This window comes from Poecilia formosa, unplaced genomic scaffold (genome assembly GCF_000485575.1).
Source record: "Poecilia formosa unplaced genomic scaffold, Poecilia_formosa-5.1.2 Scaffold146, whole genome shotgun sequence".
Taxonomy (NCBI): domain Eukaryota; kingdom Metazoa; phylum Chordata; class Actinopteri; order Cyprinodontiformes; family Poeciliidae; genus Poecilia; species Poecilia formosa.
The window spans coordinates 638462-659019 of record NW_006800085.1 but is presented as its reverse complement, the minus strand read 5'-3'; the positions used below and the strand labels follow the sequence as shown (position 1 = coordinate 659019).

General features: G+C 38.1%; 1 protein-coding gene across 1 annotated transcript in view; it reads left to right on the top strand.

Moving 5' to 3' along the window:
- The window catches only part of epha5 (EPH receptor A5), a 66569-nt gene extending 46231 nt beyond the window's left edge, over positions 1-20338 (top strand). The window contains exons 10-19 of the mRNA XM_007563278.2: positions 2093-2160; positions 3591-3716; positions 4269-4454; positions 4906-4967; positions 9236-9303; positions 9400-9541; positions 12468-12617; positions 15078-15271; positions 16109-16273; positions 16409-20338. Coding sequence (XP_007563340.1) covers positions 2093-2160; positions 3591-3716; positions 4269-4454; positions 4906-4967; positions 9236-9303; positions 9400-9541; positions 12468-12617; positions 15078-15271; positions 16109-16273; positions 16409-16520 — 1273 coding nt within the window. The 3' untranslated portion in view covers positions 16521-20338. The remainder of the gene's footprint in view (positions 1-2092; positions 2161-3590; positions 3717-4268; positions 4455-4905; positions 4968-9235; positions 9304-9399; positions 9542-12467; positions 12618-15077; positions 15272-16108; positions 16274-16408) is intronic.
- The last annotated feature ends 220 nt before the right edge of the window (positions 20339-20558 follow it).

The window sequence follows — 20558 nt, the reverse complement described above, 5'->3', positions numbered from 1 at the left end:
CCCTTTTTAACTTAAAAACACCTTTAATTGAGCATTTGTCTGTTTGCACAATCTCCTCCTGTGTGGATCCTGTGTCCATGATGGTCAAAGTTTGATTTTGTGCCTCCTGGACTATTGGTTTTAATTTGGTCATGTATTTTGGTTACTTGTTCTACATAATTTTTTTAATAGAAATAAGTTCACCATATTTTTTGCTTAAAATGTCTTTGTATTTCTAATAGCCTTCTGTTAAGGTTCCCTGAGCATTTGTAAGAAAGTTAAGCTCACAGCATCAAGGACCCTAAACCACACAGAAAAGTGGGAGTGAGTTTCTTTTCCACATGTTATTTCTGTGTTTTATGCCAAATGCCCCTGGAGCATTTGCTGTAATTTAGTCTCATCTAACCAAAGCTCACAGTTCTAGTTTAAGTCCCAGTAGAGATTCACAAACTGAAACACATTTGCCTCGGTGATGGTTGGACAGAAAATGCTGTTTTCTCGCATCAGCATATAGATAACATCAAATAAGGTTTGTAAAGAAATTAGCTTTAGAGATTTTTTTTTTTTTAACCCGCCTTGCTATCCTGCTCACTGTCTGTGATGGGAACATAAATACGAATCCCCATTTACTCTGATTGCTTTTGGCTAAGAGAAATTTGCGTTTTTGTCGGATCATTTTTGTTTACCCAAATGAAACAGAATCCATTAGTAATAAAATATTCCTAGAAACTCTGATCACCTAAAAATCATCACATGTAAATTAAAGAAATGCTTTAGTTGCATTTATCTTAAATAATGATTTAAGATGCACATAATTATTCCACCTGATTTAATCAAAACAATTATTTTTTTTAGTATGGATTTATTTCCCTGCACTAAATAAAAGTACACAAAGTACCAGATGTATTTTTCAGCCTTGTTTGCTGTTAGAATATGCTCCTGCCATAAAATTTATGCAGAGGGTTTATTTTATTTTTTTACATCTTCCTTTTACAAATCTTAATAAAAGCGTGGAGAGCACTATATGTATGTACTTGGAAGGCTGCCCAGGCATTAAAGGTGCTCATACCTCTTTACTCATCCACCTAATAGAGCACTCTCCACCAGACACTGCAGACAGCCCTTCTTCAGTAAACCCAGCAGTCTTTTCTTGCCTGGCTGGCCAACACATTTGGACATTATTCCAATATGTGTGTGCTTATGTGTCATTGTGCTCCATTGCATTTAAGTACAAAAAAAATAGTTAATCACCTTCATCCAAAACAGTTGGTTGACTTTTTTAACCCATATGAGGCTGTTATTCAATCAACTCTGCAAATACACAAGAGACATGCCTGTTTATTGTACTTATTTATCTCTATTGACACGTGCAGTGTTTGTGTTTGCTTGTAGGATCACATTAAAAACCCATCAACCCGTTTAATCTGGAATATCGGCGATTATCTCTGATGCCATTTGTCTAAATATCAACATACGGGAGCCGTCTGAGCACAAACACGCGCGGATGTAAACATGGAAGCAGCATACAAATTAATTCAGGCTTTGACAGTTAAGGTTGCTCAGACGACCCTTCTCACATGAACACTACAGGAGAAGAGTAAGTGGTTACAAAAAATGTACTGCTGGTCCACTTGATCCGTTTTTTTTTTTTTTTGTTTTTTTTTAACATGTGACCTTTTGTTGGAAAGTAATGGGCCTTTTTCTAGTGAACAAAAAGTCAGTGTTGGTTTTGTTGAAGGAAGCTTTTTTGGACAGCTGTAATATAGGAAAACTGCACGTTTGTGTTCAAAGCGTGGTGCTTTTCAGCATTTTCAGCAATAACCTTGAGCAGTTTGAAATGTGGGTTAGATTTATAGCTGAAAATGTAGAAAGGATTTTCTGCTTTTCTGTGTTCACTTGGGATTCAGTCATTGGCTATAATGTCTGAATTCAACTCCTGCGTTTTATACTTTATTCCTTTTATGTCTCTGTGCGCTTCCTGGTTTCTACAATGGAAATCATGCACATTAAAATTAGATAAAATTCAATTAATTACTGCCTTATAAATTACAAAAGTATTTCCTTAAAAAAATTTCCTGACAAGTTTGTCTCAATGTTGTCTTTCGTTCATTAGGCGATGTGGCTACAGCAAAGCAAAGCAGGATCCTGAAGAGGAAAAGATGCATTTTCACAATGGTCACAGTAAGTCCAAATCAGCCTAAAATGTAAGGTACACCAATAATATCAGTGTACGCACAAATCCAAGTTCATCTGAGGTTTCCACCACTAAACATGTTTAACGGCGGGGTCAGACAGTGGTCATGTCTCTGTTTATCTCTGTAAGCCCGAATGTCTGCTGGCAGTGCACATGTCACTGCTGTGTGCCAAGAGCTATTTTCTGAATGACATCCATGTTAGTAGAGGACACATAATGCTCTGATGCATTATAGGTTGTGGCAGCTTAATATATTTGTCCATATTTTTGGCGTTGTTCCCTGCTATCCATCTGTCAATTCCTGAACCAGCTGTAATGGATATAACAGCTACAACAGAGAACATCAAGGAACCAGTAAAGGATGCAGTCAGACCAGTTTTCAGCATAGCTTGGCTTATATCTGTCTGCAGTTTGTCAAATCCTCAGAATAGGATTAGAATATTTTTTTGTTTGTTTTGTTTTGATGAGCTTCTCTAATTGGGGAAAGATAATGAAGAACTGTTGGTGAATATGCATAGGGTACAAAGTTTTTACATTCGAAGAAATAATCATCAAATCTGCAAAAGAGTAAAATTATGAAATTGACTGAGACGTCTCTTAAGTTATTAATGACTTAATCAGTATGCATTTTCCCTCTTTTTAAAACTGGAATTACCAGTCATCTTCAAGTAGACTTTTGTTGACATTAGTTGCAAGAAAGTAAAGAGAAATCTAAATGCTCAGATTTTTTTAGCTGAAGTCCTTTTCAAAGGCTCAGAGTGATTAATTCCTTAACATATAAAGCACTAAGTTTGTAAATCATTTCCAATAATAGCAATTGCTTGAGGCAAAATAAAAGTGGTTTTAAAAAGAAAGAAGTAATATGGCGAGCACAATTTTTGTTGCTTTTTGTTTACACAGCCTTACTTTTTGTTTACATATTTTGTTCACAGAACGTGTTTTATACAGAAAGGTCATTGGGTGCACACCGCTTCAAAGCTCCATTTCCCATTTAAATATTCATCAGCTTCTTGGTACACAACTGCCCAATATAAACATAGCTGTAGTTTCAAGGTTCCTAAAGTAACATTTACATAAAATCCTATGATGTTTTTGAGACTGGAGTTGTTTTAAGGCGGCTCCTTTTGGTCTTGGCCCCACTCAGGCAATATTCTAGCTTCAGCACCCAACACTCTGAATTTACTATACGAGAGATTTCTACTGCTCAAAATCTAGTAAATGATTTTGAGGTTTTAGCAGAACTTTATTATAAAAGTCCTGAATACTTTGTGATCAGATGTACCGGTAAATGGTAATTGTCTAAATGACTATAAAAAAGAGAAGGTGGCAACATTTTGTAATATGTCAGATGCATTTTCAGTGGATGACCCAGAGTGCTAAACAGAAATTGTGCTGTTTTTTTGTTTTTTTTCTGCAGTAAAATTCCCTGGTGTCCGTACTTACATTGACCCCCTCACTTATGAGGACCCCAACCAGGCAGTGCATGAGTTTGCACAGGAGATTGACGTCTCATGCATCTCTATTGAAAGGATCATCGGTGCTGGTGAGTGAAATCAGCATGCCTGCCTCAGTTTGTTCATACCTTGCGGATAAATGGATTCTTATTCAGAGAAGGAAGCTGATCTAGGTATAAAAATGAATAGACTGCTTTATTTATATATTCAGAGTCACTAAATTCACTAGAGTGCTTAAAGTTGCATGGAATGAAAAGAGCCAGCCTTATTTCCCTTGATGGATTGACCTAAACTTTTATACACCATGTTTTCCTCTGTCTCGTAAATCTGTACGTCGCATTTGCAGTCAGATTTACCCAACATATTGATGGATCTTTTAACGCAACAAAGCAGCTCGTCTGGATGGCTGCAACATATTTCAGAAACTAAAAGAATTGAATCTGAATTGCTGTTACTTTTAAAATAAGAACAATAGATTGGCACTACTAATTAGCTTCCATATGTTAATATTATACCAGTTTCAGACATAGGTCAAGTATTGCATCTATTTAGGGATTTATTTCACCTTTCTTTTCTTATTTTTCCATTTCCAAACAAGATCATTTTTGAGGCCTGCAAGGATGTCTCTTCTTTCACCGCAGGGGAGTTTGGTGAGGTGTGCAGCGGACCCCTGAGGCTGCCTGGCAAAAGAGAGATCCAGGTTGCCATTAAGACCTTGAAAGCAGGCTACACGGAGCAGCAGAGGCGGGACTTCCTGTGGGAGGCATCGATCATGGGCCAGTTTAACCATCCAAACATCATCCGCCTGGAGGGAGTCGTCACCAAGAGTAAGTCCACCTGAATGATTTCCAAAGCTGATTTTTTTTTTAAATCCCACCCTGAACCTGTGTAATTCAGTGCCAAAAAGACAAACAGAAGAAAAGGTATTATTGAAGACTAGAGGTTTTCCATTACTCCTGAGACTTTCTTGTTGGTTATGAAGCCTCCACTCTTGTTTGGAGTTTCTGTCAGCCATCAGAGTGAACATTTTTTTTTGTAATTGATTAGCTGCTGCGGCTTTATGATGTGCATCATTAACGTTTAGAGCAATTGTGATAAGAGTTGCTTTAATTGAAAGTAATTCCTAACTGATAAACATGTTTTGTTTTTTTTGTCAGTATGCTATTTTATTTTATGTTGTTAGAGCATTTATAATTTCTCCTCACACCTTTATATCTTACATAATCTACTATACATAATTGCATAATCTTAGTAAAATGTGTTTTTCATACCTCTCAGGCAAGCCTGTGATGATCATCACTGAGTACATGGAGAACGGCTCACTGGATACCTTTCTAAAGGTAGGTGTGGGAAAAGATCAGAATTCACAAAAGGCAGGTTCATGGGGAACTGATGATGGATAAAAAAAAAAAAAAAGTGTGAAGAGAGCTGATTCGGATAATAATTGGAGTCATAAGTACCTTGTCATTTGTGTTGCTCACCGTAGGACAATGTGTACACACACTAGTGTGTTAAGAAACCTATTTTTATGGCTCAGTGATTCATAGGTGAGAGTAAAGTGGTCCAACAAAAAAGCAATATTTTTTCAAAACTGCTTTAGAGATTGGACTGAGAATGAGTGGGGAATAACAGTTAAATTGAACAAAAGAAAACAAAAAATGAACTACCTCCAGTAAGCCTAACAAAAAAATGATCAAAACCGTGACATCACAAACTCATTATTTGTGTAGGTGTCTATCTTTTTTTAAGAATCTGGCAGTTGAATGATAGTCAAGCTCTAAAACATACTGATTTTGAACATCATGTCGTTTTGAAAGAGAGTTGAAGCATCAGATTCAGACCGTGGATTAATAGGGAAAACGTTTGTTGGGGGGGGGATCTGCTGCTCTTGCTATTTTTCCAGCTTGTAGTTTTTATGTAGTGTTTAGAGTTTGGATTTGTAAAATCAGGCTACCACAACAATAGTAATCAAACTTGTGAACTTACAATAAAAAAATACAATCACAGAAGATCATCTAATTTTGATATGCCAAGCAAGTTTGTCACCAACTGAAGTTAAATCAATTATTCTTCACATTTTAAGAGAAGTGAATAGCTGGTACATATAATTGTTTTGTTTTTGCATAAAACAAGTCATTCACACGCACATCAATGATGGACTTTATAAAGAAAATGCATTCACTCAGTGTTTGTTCAAGAGATGATCTCTCTGCCAAACACGCTGCAGTATATTTACCAGTTATTGAGAAAATGATCCAGACACTCTTATTTTGATATATTCTAAGCGTAATTGACACTGATGTGTTTGTCTTTGTGCATTTTTCAATAGCAGTCCCACTTCTCTGCTGGTGGAACAGTTGAGAAATCTTGATATAACATCCAGTGATATTAAATATTCCAAGAAGGTGCGGAGGGAATGTGCTTTGAATACATTTTCAACACAGTCTACCTATTTTAGCATCATATCTCACCTTAAATGTGTTGCAGATCACTTTACCAGAAAATTTGAAAGTCATCTGAGCACTCAACTCCAGAATAGTATCTGGGCTGTGAAGACTAGACTTTACTGAGAGCAGAAAATGAACTGTAATTAAGAAGCAGGCTGGCATAGCTCTGAATGCAATGAGCCGTCTCCAGTCTATTCAGTGATTACAATACCAAAAATTCTCAGGTGGCGCAGAGGACTAAATTCTGCCTGAAAAGGGTATATTTCTGAGGTGGGTGGCTAAATAGAGCAGTGTGCAAAATGAGGTCATGTGATTTGGGTGATATTGGCGCCTTGAAGTGTAGTTGTGCTGCAACGGCAAAGTAGATCAGAGCCAAACATGATGTTCTTAGTGTGACTGTATGGAAAAGGGGGATGCTGCGAGGCGATATTCAGAGACAGAGCTGTGGTCAGTGGAAACTGCTGACAGGACTGTATGGTGTGCCTTTGGCTATAAACTTTTATGGCAAAAGAAAAGCCTGGGATATTGGGAACCAGCAGTTGAAGGGCCACAGAAAACCCCGTGAGGTAATTACATGGATGGCTGGTGTACTGAGGCTGGTGTAAATGACACAGTCAGGAGAAAACCAGTGACTGGGCCCAGTCTTGGATTAGCTGTCAGAGCTTTGGACAATACATTGTACCCCTGATAACTCACATCTTTGGCTTAACCTCTCATTTCACATGTAAGTGGGATGCTATGCTGTGGATGGATGGGAAAAGTTGTAGTACTAAAGGAAAACTAAAGTTGGAAACCATCTTGGGGGAAAAGGAGTGTTGTGGTTCAGCTGGAAACCTGCTGTGGAAACACGGAGATTGGATGAGAGGAAGGTTGGAGAGTTTACATTTGGATTGGAAGGAGCTGAAGCTTAAACTAACAGTGAAAGCTGTCATTGGGTTGAGTAAACCAAAGCTCCTTTTCAGGCACTTGCTGCTTTCCATTAATCTGGCAGGAACTCAAAGTGTCAGCTTTGTCTGAATGAGCGTCCCGGTGCTTTTCCAAAGCAATCGGCAATGACAGTCCTGGGTCAGATCTAGTTTAGCACATCATCAGCCTCTGAGTACCCATATGACGCCTTGTAAACTTCCCGACTTCATAGTTTTCACTATGACAAAAGTAGAACCACCGTTTCAGTTCCTGACAGCATTCTGCATTATTGATAGTGCAATAAAGCCCTAATGAGTTGGAAACCACGAGGAGTCCCATATCACACCACCTGCTTGAGCGGTATAAACATGTTATAGGTGCTATTTTTACCCTGCTTCTCTCCCCCTTTATTTTGTCTAACGCCACAACTGTTTGCTTGTTTGGCTGGCATAAAGAGTTTTTGTGATGTGGCTTACTGTTGTGAGAAAACTGTGATGCCCGAAGGGCTTTAATAGAGTCGTAGACTCTGCTGTGGCTCAACCTCACACACATTCATGACGGTTTTGACAGTGTTCCCGGGTGAAGTGAAAATAAGTTATTTCTTCTTGGGCTAAATACAAATACAGCGCAGTAAATCCCTTTTTACTGAACAACTAAAGTAAGTCATACATATGGGGGCCAGCTTAGGTAAAATGACATTGTGGGATCTCAGTGTAGCACTGATGAGCTAAACTATATTCTTTTGCTTGAATACGTAAGTCTCAAACTAGTGTGAAAGATTACTTCTTTACCTCTCGGCTGACTTGACACGGCAGTTAAAAGAAGTTGAGAAAATGACCATTTTCCCAGAATTAATATTTATGTTACAAAAAGGTTAATCAAAAATTAACCACTTAACTAACAGTCGTAATTAATTATTTAACTTCTAGACGACGACTCAATGCATTGGTCATTGTATCTAACATAGTAATTAAGCTTAAACCGTTGAAGCTGATTTGGAAACTAAAAGCAGCCAAAAATCTGTCAGTTTCACTGCATTGTAAAGGAAAGTTGTTTTAAAGCACATTTCTGGGTTTTGGTCCATTTTTTTTTTTTTTTTTTATATCAAAGAAGCAAGAGTCAAACTGGGGGGAAACGCAATAAAAAAATCAATGAAAAATAATCGGCCAGCTTTTGGTAACAGACTACCACCAATTGCGCTTAGTAAAGGAAATCGTTCTTTTGCTCCAAAAAGTGCTGCTGTTCATCTCCGTCGGTGGAAGTTGAGTTCATCCTGGAACAGGCAGCTGCTTGGTCTGTTGGTCACATTTAGGATAGCCGAGGTCTTTTCAGACCTAGGCTATCGTATATTGAGATTCCTTATTTTGGATTTGGAACCAGCACACTGTCCTGTATGACAATGTTAGAAATTAGAAAACCCATGTCAGTAGGGCAACGCATGTAAGCACTTAAATCTCTTCTTAGTTGGCGTGTCTCTAAAGAAGGGCACATTTTCAACGACACAAGTCTGTACATCCACAGAGAACTGGCTTTGGCAAGATGCTGATAAAGCTAAACCCCATTTGAAGTGTCCTTTTGTTTTATTTATTTATTTATTTAAGATACCATGATGGATGTGCATTTGTGCATTCCCATTGATTTCATAATTTTCTGAAGCATTTATGTTGTACATCTCATATTTAAACTGACTTTACTTGAGAGAAATTTAAGTCTCTTAAGGATGGAAAATGCTGCCACATGCACAGAGGTCAATGTGCATTTCATTAGTAGTCCTGAATGCTTCCTTACCAAAGTTGAGTTGTACAGGTTAAAGCTGGGTATGCAGAGAAGTGTTTGCTATTGATTCTACACTGTAGGTTAATTAACTTTGCGGTTAGGGCAGCCTGGAAAAAAACAGCGGATCTTTCAGTAGCATTGCCATCCCATGTCTGCCAGTCTTTCTTTGTGTTTTTGTTTTACGGATTCACTTCTACAAACTGCTGACCTTTGGACTTACAGAACAAAAGACATGCAATTAGATTCAACCAGATTTCTTCAAGAGAGTTTCATCACAAAGCCACGGAGATGAGCCAAACTAAGAATTCTTTGATTGAAAAACAAGAACATCATAGAAACGTTTTTATTTCTTCTCCTTTATCCTCTGTATTTTAACATTATATGAAATCAGTTTGATGTATTCAATAGATTTATGAGTTTTGGATCTGGATGTCTTCAAGCTTATACCTTCCTGTGTCCTGAATTTTTGTTCACTCTAGAAAAACGATGGTCAGTTCACGGTTATCCAGCTGGTTGGTATGCTGCGGGGCATCGCATCTGGCATGAGGTAAATATTGTTTTGACACAAACACATCTTGAGGGAACTTGCTAACCACGGACAATGCTTATTTTTTATTCTAACCATTGTGTCGAATCATTTCAGATACCTGTCAGACATGGGTTATGTCCATCGGGATCTGGCAGCGCGTAACATCCTTGTCAATAGCAACCTCGTGTGCAAAGTGTCTGATTTTGGTCTTTCCCGAGTCCTGGAAGATGATGCAGAGGCAGCATACACCACACGGGTGAGGCTTAACACGCTACTTTGTGTTTATAAGATTTTAATGTTTTATATTATGACTCTATGTATTATGACTTACAGTAAGTCATCTGCAAATTCCAGTTTTGATTAAAGATGTCGGTATTGGAACAAATGCTTTCTTTGGCCTGCGCCTTCTCTCACACTTTTCAAGTCGGTGATAAACTCGGTGGTTCTTGAGTTGTTTTTGAATGATTGTACTCTTTTTTTTTTTTATATATATCTGGAAATCAAGAAGGTTGAATCCTTGCATAATGTGGTATCTGGAAAAACTAATGTCCAAAGGTCAATTAACACACTTTGGAGCTAGTTTTGTAGCAACGCAAGCAGGAATAAACCTTCTACACTCACTTCAACCATTTTAAAAAAAAATCTATCCACAATGTTTTAAAGCCAACTATGTGCCAATAACATGTATGTCTGATTTGGTAAATGTGTGGATTTGTGGAAAAATTCACAGTAAATTCAAACTTGCGCAGGCAGTTGTTTCCTGAAATCACTGAAGATTTATGTCATAACTTCCCCCTACCGTGGAAAGAGAAAAGTCCAAATGAATCATACAATTTGTGTGCATCTCTAGTGTGTCAAACTTTGGAATAAATAAAGAAACTCAGACACAACACAGCTAAAATATGCATGTGTATATTCACGCACTCACACAGCTGACAGCAGCCGGCTTTAAATTGAGCCGTACATCCTCGGCTGAATGTCGTCTTGCTAGCCAGAGACAGGCGGCTTGCTGCAAGTGGAGGACCAATTAGTACTCGACTCGGGCTCCACAACACTCAATTAGCACCAAGTCTTTCTGCCTTGGCGCCAAATATCCTGTCACTCACTTCTCACTGCCAGGCCGCATCCCTTCTCGGTCTCTTTCTTTCTATCGCTATCAAGCTCCTCGTTCCCCTACAAGTGAGAATAACATGATTCACATCCTTGAAATAATCAGACCCCGAGATATCCTGCTGCTGTATTCATCAATACTGCATCAAGTTAATTTCACTACTCATCAGCTGAAAACACATTTTTCCTGTGGAACTCAGCAGTGTCCCTCTGAACCCTTTTTTTTATATCTTTACTAAGGAAGCATTATAATGAAGATGAGGGAACATGAGTAGAGCAATCTCAGGCCCCCGACAGTTTGGATCAGGATTTCATGCAAGTGGGGGAAAGTTGTCCCTGCAATGGCGTTCCTAAATCTGTGTTCATTAGCATAGGAAGTGTCTCAATTACAGTTTGTTCTTGGTTGCTGTCTGAATGCAACGAAAATATTTTCTTTTTCTCAGTCTGCAGCTGTACTTATCAAATGATTATTTGGAACCACAGGGTGTGGAATGGATTTATCTAACATTAAGGAATTATTCAAACAACTACAAAGCAATAGATGATAGAATGAGATTGCGTGGTCTAATCTGTGCTTCTTTTCAGCAGAGCTTGTACTCTGTACCGTGTATTGACAACACCGGCTTCTTCCGCTGTAAATGGTAATCACAGGATTAAAACTTACAATTTATGCAGTGTCTTAAACTGCATAACAATTCCCACTTCTTGAAATGTTTGCCTTTTGTTTTATTAGAGCTAGGAAACTCAAACTAAAAAAGTAAAAATCTAAAAAGTATACTTTTTTATTACAGTTAAGAAACACAAAAGGCAGGTCAGGTTGGCCATAAAGTTAAAACTGACAACCTACAAAGACATGGTTGCACAAGATGTTGAAAACACGTAATAGTAATACTATTGCTAAAAAAAAAAATAGTGGTGATGAATGAACGATTTGGTAACATTTTTATGGCTATTTTGTGTTTTTGTAATACCAATGTACAATGTGTTCACTGCTTGGGATGAGCTTCAGCATTTCAACCAATAAAAATATATCAAGTGTGGTATTTAAGGGCGTTTGGAGTCCATTAAGCTAGTTAAATATATTACCAACATGCCAACTGTGAATCACCGACATTTGGAATGTAATGGCATATGTTGGGTCCAAGCAGACCTTTGCAATTATGTTAGAGGTGGGTGGATCGATCCAAAATATCGACAATATCGATGCCAAGTCACTATCGGTATCGGATTGTTAACATGGTGAGATTGATACTTTTTGGGCTTAGAGTCCTGAAATTTTGTTTCATTTTTGTAACGTGGTTTTGTCACTGCTTCCAAGATAAATTTCTCCTATGGGGGACTAATAAAATTATCTTATCTTCTTCTCAACTCTCTCAATAAAATGCATGCCATGTAGGAGATGGAGCAAATATTTTTAAGAAGTTGCTTCGGTCAGATGAGATTAAAATGTAACTTTTTATGTATCATCATACAAAACACAACACCCTGAACACATTTTCCCCAAAGTGATGCCCGAGGTGGTGGTTCACATGCCAGGAGGAAGGCTGTAGAAGTGGAATCCCTGACTGTCTCTCTTCTTACTGCTGTTTACTCCAGTATCACCCGTGGTGTTAAGTAGGTCAGTGTGCCGCATAGAGCTGCACTTACAGCCACTATTTTCAGCTGAATCTGCTTGCGACATTTCCTATTCAGTTATTTAGCACAGTTTTTTTTTTTCTTTTGAACATTGGCATGTGGTATTAATAAATGCTGTGATTTGCTATTTGCAGCACGTATGATAGTGATGAGAAATCAGCCAGTTGGGACTGTAGGGCATTTACAAACACCTCATGTTTCTTAACTGGCTAATTACTGCGACTGATTTGGTGATGAGCCCTACTTTGCATTCACATTTTTCCTGTTCTGCTGTAGTCTGTTTGTTTTTTTTTTTGTTTGTTTTTTTGTCCTTTATTGTATCATGTTCACAAACTCTTGTTAGGACATGTGCATATGGCTGCTTCAGTGTAAAACAATTGGGTTTTCAAATAGACAGAGATATCTAAATCATTATTGAATATCATCTTTTGTTGCAGGGAGGGAAGATTCCTATTCGCTGGACAGCTCCTGAGGCGATTGCATACAGGAAGTTCACCTCCGCTAGCGACGTGTGGAGTTACGGGATTGTCATGTGGGAAGTTATGTCATATGGAGAGAGGCCCTACTGGGATATGTCCAATCAAGACGTAAGTTTTGTGAAAAGTAATCGTCTTACGGATGCATGTTTTAACAACAACAGAGTATATGCTTGGATACGTAGTGTTTCCTCATATGTACTCACTACCCAGCCACCCACTCATTTACACGGGCAACATATGTGCACACAGCCCCTTAGTGACCTTTCTAGACTCCTCCCTCCTTTTGGGTATTAGGCTGTCTATCTCAAAGACTAGAGAAGGGTAGGAGAGGAGGGAAGATGAGGATGAGTGGGAAGGAGAGGAGAAGACGTTTGATGTTTAATTGAAAGCGTTATGCGGGATTTTCTCTGATCTGCACAAGAAAGTGTAGGCTCGAATGTTCGTTCTCTAAGCTGTTTCCTTCTGTCTCCCATTCTCTCCCTCTCCCTTTCAGTTTCTCGTCCTCTCTTGTCTCTCTAAAATGCAGTTTTTGTCTCTGTTCTTTTTCTTTTGCCTTTCGTCCACCCGCTCCTTCTTCTTCCCTCTTCGGTCTCTGATCTTTGCACCCTGCTAGTGTGAAGTGCAGTCGTTCTCCCTCTCAGCCAGCAGTGATGTCTGATGCGGTGCTTTTTTTTTTTTTTTCTTGCACTTTAGCTGAAGTGTATGCATGCACTTCAACGCATCTGTGTGTATTGGAGTGTTATCGTACGAGTCTTTTGTGGGAATTTAACCAAAGTAAAGGCTGTCATGAACTCAACAAATCAATTCCCTGCAGCGTCTTGCACTGGTGGATCTCAGCTGAAAACTCCTGCCTGCTCTCCACTGCAGGCTCCAACGGAAGGAGATGGAGTTTATTTATTATTCATTCAACTCCGTTTCCCTTTATATAAAAAAAATGATTTAGTACTGCATCTTCTTAGTTGCAAAAATGAGTAACTGGGCTATGCGGCACAAGTAAACAAGTAATTCAATGTCCTGTTACTCTATGCTGAACGGGGGTCCGGTTGCTGCTTCATGGAGTTTAAAGTAAGGTCAGATAAAGAGCACAGAGACATCCTTGGAGCAAGTATTAAGATATAAGATGTTGCGGGATGGAAATCTATTTCAAAATAACATTGCATTGATGAAGTGTGTCACAGTCCTACTGTGGAAAAGTTAGTACTTGTTGAGTGCTACATCATGTTTTGCTCTTGATATTTATGCCTCAAAATAAAGAGGTGTGGACAATTTTGAATCCAAAGTCCTTGCTAGTACAAATGCCCACATGCCAAGATAAGATGCATCTGCCATAATCTCATTAACTGTAATAGATGTATACTGACTTGAGCTGTAATTTGTAATTATAAATAAATTCATCAGTAAAAATTCAGGAAAGTCCTTATGATTGTCGTAAGGTATTGCACATCTTCTAAGCATGTAAGATGTTTTCAATGGACCGCTATCAGTGTCTTGAATGAAAAATGCTAAAAAAGAGAAACTGTATTGGCCCCTGCAGCTCTCGGTCTGTCTGTTGACCTGCCCTACCCGCTCTTCTCAAAGATGCCAAATCATGGAGTGCCTGTAGTTAGGATTTTGGTCAGGTGAAAGAAAGCATTTTTCTTACTCTTAATGAGGAGCAAATGTGGATATAATCCACTTGTGCTATCTACAGCACTTATAGATAACCCACTCCGTGTAGTTTGTCCCAGATGCAGTTAGTGAAGGAGATGTTTATGCATGTATCTCAGCAGCAAATGAATCATGCAATAAATATAAAACCAGTGGTATTTTCTTTGACTATAACAACAAACAGAAATAATGTAAATCATTCCAGTTGATCCCTTCAACCACACTCACTCACCCACTACAGGTGCAATGTGTGCACTTCTTTGTGGCCAAATTTATTGCATTTTCATATTTTAGTGTAACTTTTTGTAATCTTCTAAGTCAATCACAAGTTTAAAAACCACATCAGACAATAAAAAATAAATAAAAGAACAAATACAACATGCAAACAATGTCAACTTGTCTTTTCTGAAGAAGAATCTTTTGATGTCCAATAAAGTGCATGAAACCATTTTTGCAAGTTTTGTTTGGCCATCAATACCTGGAGCCAGATGAAACATATTACAGACAGAATTATAGACGAGTGTTAACGAAACAGAATCAGCATGCTAGCATTAGCGAAGCTCTTCATCAAAGTGCGGTGCATGAACAGATCGTCAGCTGGAGACAGGAGTTTGAGATTGCTGCTGTTTATGTAGAGTCAGTTGTAACTTAGCCTGTGTTATAGCTATTGCTGTGTTAAAAAAGTAGATGAGGGAAACCGAGGCATTGTAATACTGATGAAATATAGTGCAATATTTCACTGAACTTCAAAGCAAACATATGTTCAAGCATTCGAATGCCATTGATTGTGTTAATTTTAAGTATGCAACTTAAAATACTTGATACTAGAACACAACCAATCTTTTGTGGCTTGGATTGATAGGAAATCTTTCTCGTAGCAAGTCGCCCTCATGTGTCTCTGTCTCTTTGATTTGCTGGCAGGTTATAAAAGCAGTAGAGGAGAGCTACAGGTTGCCTGGCCCGATGGACTGCCCCGAGGCCCTGTACCACCTGATGATGGACTGCTGGCAGCGGGAGCGCAGCAGTCGGCCTAAGTTTGATGAAATAGTTTGTCTACTTGACAAGTTTATTCGCAACCCATGTTCATTAAAAAAGTTGGTCAATTCCTCACACAGGTATGGCAGGACGATCCACAACCACAAGTTATTTTTAACAAAAACTCCTAATTAAATCAGCTTTGACATTTTGTACACTTCAGTAAAAACATTAGAAAAGTCAATTAAAAAGCATTGCTTCAGTTTAATGTTTAGAATTTCCCATTATGTATAGTTCATCTCTGTCCAATTGCATAAAGTCGCTTATGAATGCCATTTAGACACCTAATGGCCTTTTTTTTTTTCTTTGTAAAGCTTTAAAGTGAACTTCTACATGCATACATATTGAAGCATGCTTAATAAATTAAATTAGTGCCGTGTCTAATATACAATGACATGTGACAGCTGTCGAGATTAAAGGCCTGCCTATAAGCCCAGACCTTTTTCTACAGCAGCCTCCCGTTCCTGCTGTAGCATGGAAAATGTTGTTACCTACTGTGAATGTTTCATTTGATAGCATGGGGAGCTCTATTTGTCAGCACCAAGAGTGAGCTGAATGATAAAGACTTTTGAGGGGGGAAAGCATTTGCAGCTTTGTGTGGTGGTGCATAGCTTGCATTATCTGTGAAGCCTCACAGGTAACTCTTGGGACTGATGGGTTGAGCTACGGGCTATAAAATCAGTGTGTGTAACTCTGCGCACATCTAGGTCTTACAATTTATAATAACGTTATGAAACGCATCCTTTTGTCTACTTGGACCACATGTGCTTAAAATTATTTGAAGAATTTCTCTTTGTTTGACAGTAATCTGTTTAGAGGAGGCCACACACTGATTCGCCACAGAAATGCCGTTTGTAGTGGATAAATTATGTTTCTGGAATTGTTTTTTTTTCTCATAATCTCCATCCGTGTGCTAGGGTCTCCAACTTGTTAGTGGAGCATGCCAGTGTAGAGGGAGACTGCGGCACTCGAAGCAAGACTATAGGAGAGTGGCTCGACTCCATCAAGATGGGCCGGTACACAGAGCTCTTCATGGAGGGTGGCTACTCTTCGCTCGAAACAGTTGCTCAAATGACATCAGAGTAAGACCACTTTCTTTTGGGATGATTTAAATAAGACGTATGTTAATTTAAAAAATAGATGACTCATGTTTTAAAGTTTTATGTCGTCAGATCGCATTGCAAATACCATTCCATCGTTTGCTCACTGTGTTGCAGAGATCTCCGGAGAGTAGGAGTCAACCTGGCCGGACACCAGAAGAAAATTATCACAAGTATTCAGGAGATGAGAGTCCATATGAACAGCACCAACTCTACCGTAAACATCTGATGCATATGTACAGGCATGCACACAAATCAGACATCCATATGCGCACACGAGTTAAAACCGATATTTTGGACCTAGCATGAAATCAAAGAACTGTTGGACCTAGAACGGCTTAGCACTTTGTGGAGATAAGGAAACCCTATGTTCTATGGATCTACACTTGATGATCTGCGAATCTGGTGAGTTTTATGTGTGGAGCTCGTGGAGATAAGAGCTAAAACCAAACTGAAGTGGACTGAACGGTGCTATGCGAAGGACTAAGGAAGGCAAACAAAGCTGGGTCTATGGGATGTTTTTCATTTGACTTTTCCCAATTTTCTGGAATTTCCGGATTCGTACATGATTTGCACTGTTTGGATTCTCTCAGATCAAAGTAGAAACAAAGATTTGGCCCCTTTTTGGCTGTATCACATTGGAGTTTTCATAAAGTGGGCTCAAAATGGAACTTTTCTAATCCGTCTCAGGTGAGACGAGCCCACCTGATCGGAACAGAACTTATCCACTAGCCATAGCTTTGGACGTACACTACCTTTTACAAGTCACGGAGTTGAAAAGAAAATCTCCGGCAGGGCAAAAATGGTGGACCAAGAGCATAATTATTAAGTGTGAGTTGCTGGTTTAGCATATTGATCTATTTTTTTGTTTTTGTTGTTTTTCTGTCTCTGGGAGGTCGTAATGCCACAAAACATCACCAACAGTCTTGCTGCATAATCCATTTACTTTTAAATGTGATTCTCCAGCGTAAAACAAGTCATGAAAGAAATGCGTCATTGAATAAAGATGATAGACTTTAGGAATAAGGTTGATGTAAGACAACAAATGAGCCTTCTTTGGTTGATTTGGGAATGTTCCTTTGCCTGAATGTGAACATTGGTAGAATATGGCAATAATCTATCTAGTCTTTAAACCCAGCTTCTGAATAATACCAGAGATTGTAAAACACTTAGCTAACAAGCCTGAAAGTCTTTAAAGACTTAAAATGTCCTTTTAAAATCCTCTATTTATTCAAATCCAGAAAATTACTCTAAACTCCAGTTGATTTATTTCGAAAATCAGACACTTGATAGATGCATGTTTTAATAAAATATTACAGATTTTGCGAGCCCTTGCCGTAACAGCATACAAAATTTGCATATTTTCAACCCATGCTGTGGAACATTTCACACATAAGCAAGAACCTTTGCTTATTCTTTCATTGTTTGCTCAGAATTAACAGACGAATCTCTCCGCCAGTGAAACTCGACTGGAGTGATTTATCATTCCTTTTAGGAGTTTTATGGAAAGTTGAGAAAATCTTCATGGAAATATTGAATATTTTTGTGTTGGCCCTGCCTGTCATAATCTGTGTGACTTTTTTTTCCCCCCCAAGGGAGCCTGATGAATCTAACGGGATCGTTTAATGGTGTTCTGGTTTGAGACCTTTTACGGGATCCCAAAGCAGCTTTCTCTGGTCAGGAGTGCATTCAGCGGTCTTTACCAAGCCTTCACTTAGAAACCGTAACTTTCAGGTACCACAGAAAACCCTCGGTAATCTGTTTAGTTCACCGCGCCGCAGAGTATCTCTTCCACGCTTGTGTGCCACACCGCAATAAACCTCACTCTGACAGGACTGCTGTAATTTAAAAAAAAATAAATAAATAAAAACAAAGGGAAAAGAAAAAAAAACAACAAAAAGAACGCAATATTGATAAACTTGATAATCATTTATTTATTTGTACTTGTTTAAAAAAAAATTGTGTGGACAGTTTTGTTATTGTGCTTTCTCATGGACTACTGAGCAGCTCCCTACATGTCTTTTTATGTAAATAATGTACTATACATTTAAAGCAGGGAGCATTGTTCCTTTGTTTACCGTCATGTGGACAACTTGACATTGATTATACATCTCAGAGTAGGTCAGTGGTGACTGACGCTATGAAGCTGCATTTCTGCTTGAATGTCCTGGTGGGGGCTGACGGCACATTTATCTCCTACCGACCGTTTTAAAAAGGATGTGCAGAAAGAGCAGATTTATCTTTTTTTTTTGTTTGTTTGTTTTGTTTGTGGTGGTTGCATTTTATTTAAAGTTCCAGTGAAAAGCGAAGGAATATATTACAGGAACCATATTTTTGCTTGAACTGATAGATTTCCTCCCGCCCCCCTATTTTATGGTTTAAAAGTAAATGATGTCAGTAATTGGTCAAGTCTGTGCTTTACTTAAACTTCAGTATAGAATAATTTCATTGTGAATTATTACTAAATCTTGACCCCTTTGACTACAGTGTCCATGACAATGAGAAGTATTCACACTAGATCCATGTTTGCAGATGACTTGCTTCTATATGTCTTTGTCCATTTAATGTAAAGCTTTGGCATAAAGTTGGGAATGAATATTTCTTTCTGTTTAGAGATGGTTTTACTTGACCATATGAAAGCACACTACAAGAATGTAAGGTTGTAAAGGGTTGTTCCACTTTTTTGAAGAGCATGTTTAGCTTTTGAACGCATAAATTCGTGCTTACAGATCAACAGTTCAAGTGTTGATTGTGGAAAATGGATAACTTCCTGCTGTAAAAGTCTCGGTTGATTGAATGTAAGATGGTTTTTTTTTTTTAAGTTCTCCAAGGGTTGATGGTGTTTCTAAGAGTAAAAATGGTCCAAGTGAACGTTTTCTTCCAGGAAGCATAGCATCTGCATAGTCTCTTTAGTCTTCTCATTAGTTGTGTAGCTTTTGTCTTGTAGATTCAAAGTCTTTTAATTTTACTATAATTTTTCAAGCTATTATTTTGTAACATTTTTAAACTTTTTTTTTTTTAAATAAGGCAGTTAAAAAATATATTTTAAGAGAACACAAGAAATGCAGTAAACACTTGTAGACTACTGTGGCTATGCAGATTTGTTTGTTATAATGCATCAATAGTATATCCAGGAGTGTTGAATAACTTAAATCAAAATGTAACGTTTTCAGCTGTTGTACAACCACTCTTTCTGGCTTAATGTTAAATTCCACGCGTGGTGCATGAACAACTGGTGAATAATGCAGCCATATAAGTGCCTCGCATCTTCTAAGCACTGTTGTTTCCTCTCCTGTCAAAAATATTTTGTCCTAACTGTGCCCCAACTTTGTACAATATTCATTCTTTGCCAACAATGTCTACAGGCAATAAGAAGAATGTCAAACAACATGTATGTTGGAACTAATTTAATTTGCACTTTATGGGAAATTATTTTTTTTTCTTTGACTGTAACGTCTATATAGGACTTAACTTTTAGTTTTTAATTATTTACTTTGTAATCCATTTCCTGATGATGATGATGATGATGATGATGATGACATCACTTCATACTGTCGATGCTTCCCTGGACATAAAAGTTGACAGCTAAGCACAAAGAGTTGGTAATATTTTTCAAAGAAATTAAAGTTATGGAACTGTTGACATATAGAGCACCGTTTTCTTGTGTACGACACGTCACACCTTCTAGGTACAAGCACAAGGTTTTACAAAACCCTATTTGGACAGTATGTGGATCATGACTTTTTATAAAAGATCATTACCACAAGTTCTTGATGTCAACAAACTTCTTCCAGACATTAAATCTCACCGTTGTAGAATTGCATTAGAATTATTCCACCCACGTAAAGTGAAGAAAGTGTGAAATTGGGCATAACTACACTGTTAAAGATGATGGTCCGCAAGTGTTTTGTTTGTATTTTTTCTCTGCAGTATTCTGCTGTAGTTCTACATTTGCTGGGAGCCAAAAGAAAAATCCACAAATTGCTGAAGGATCAGGCAATAGTCAATTATTTAACATCAAATTATGAAACCAAATTTGGAGCCAAATTTAAATTTCACAATGTAATTTTAGTCAAAATAGCAGATTATTTTTAATATACAAATATGGTTTTGGTGGAGTGCTCTTTTTCTTCAAATAAAATCTCTGGATGCAAATGCAAGGTGTGAAAAACTTGTGGTAGTGTAGAAGAAGCAATAATAATGACCCATTACAGGAAAAATGTTGTGTATACAGAGACACATAGGGAACAAGATTGCACTTGCATCT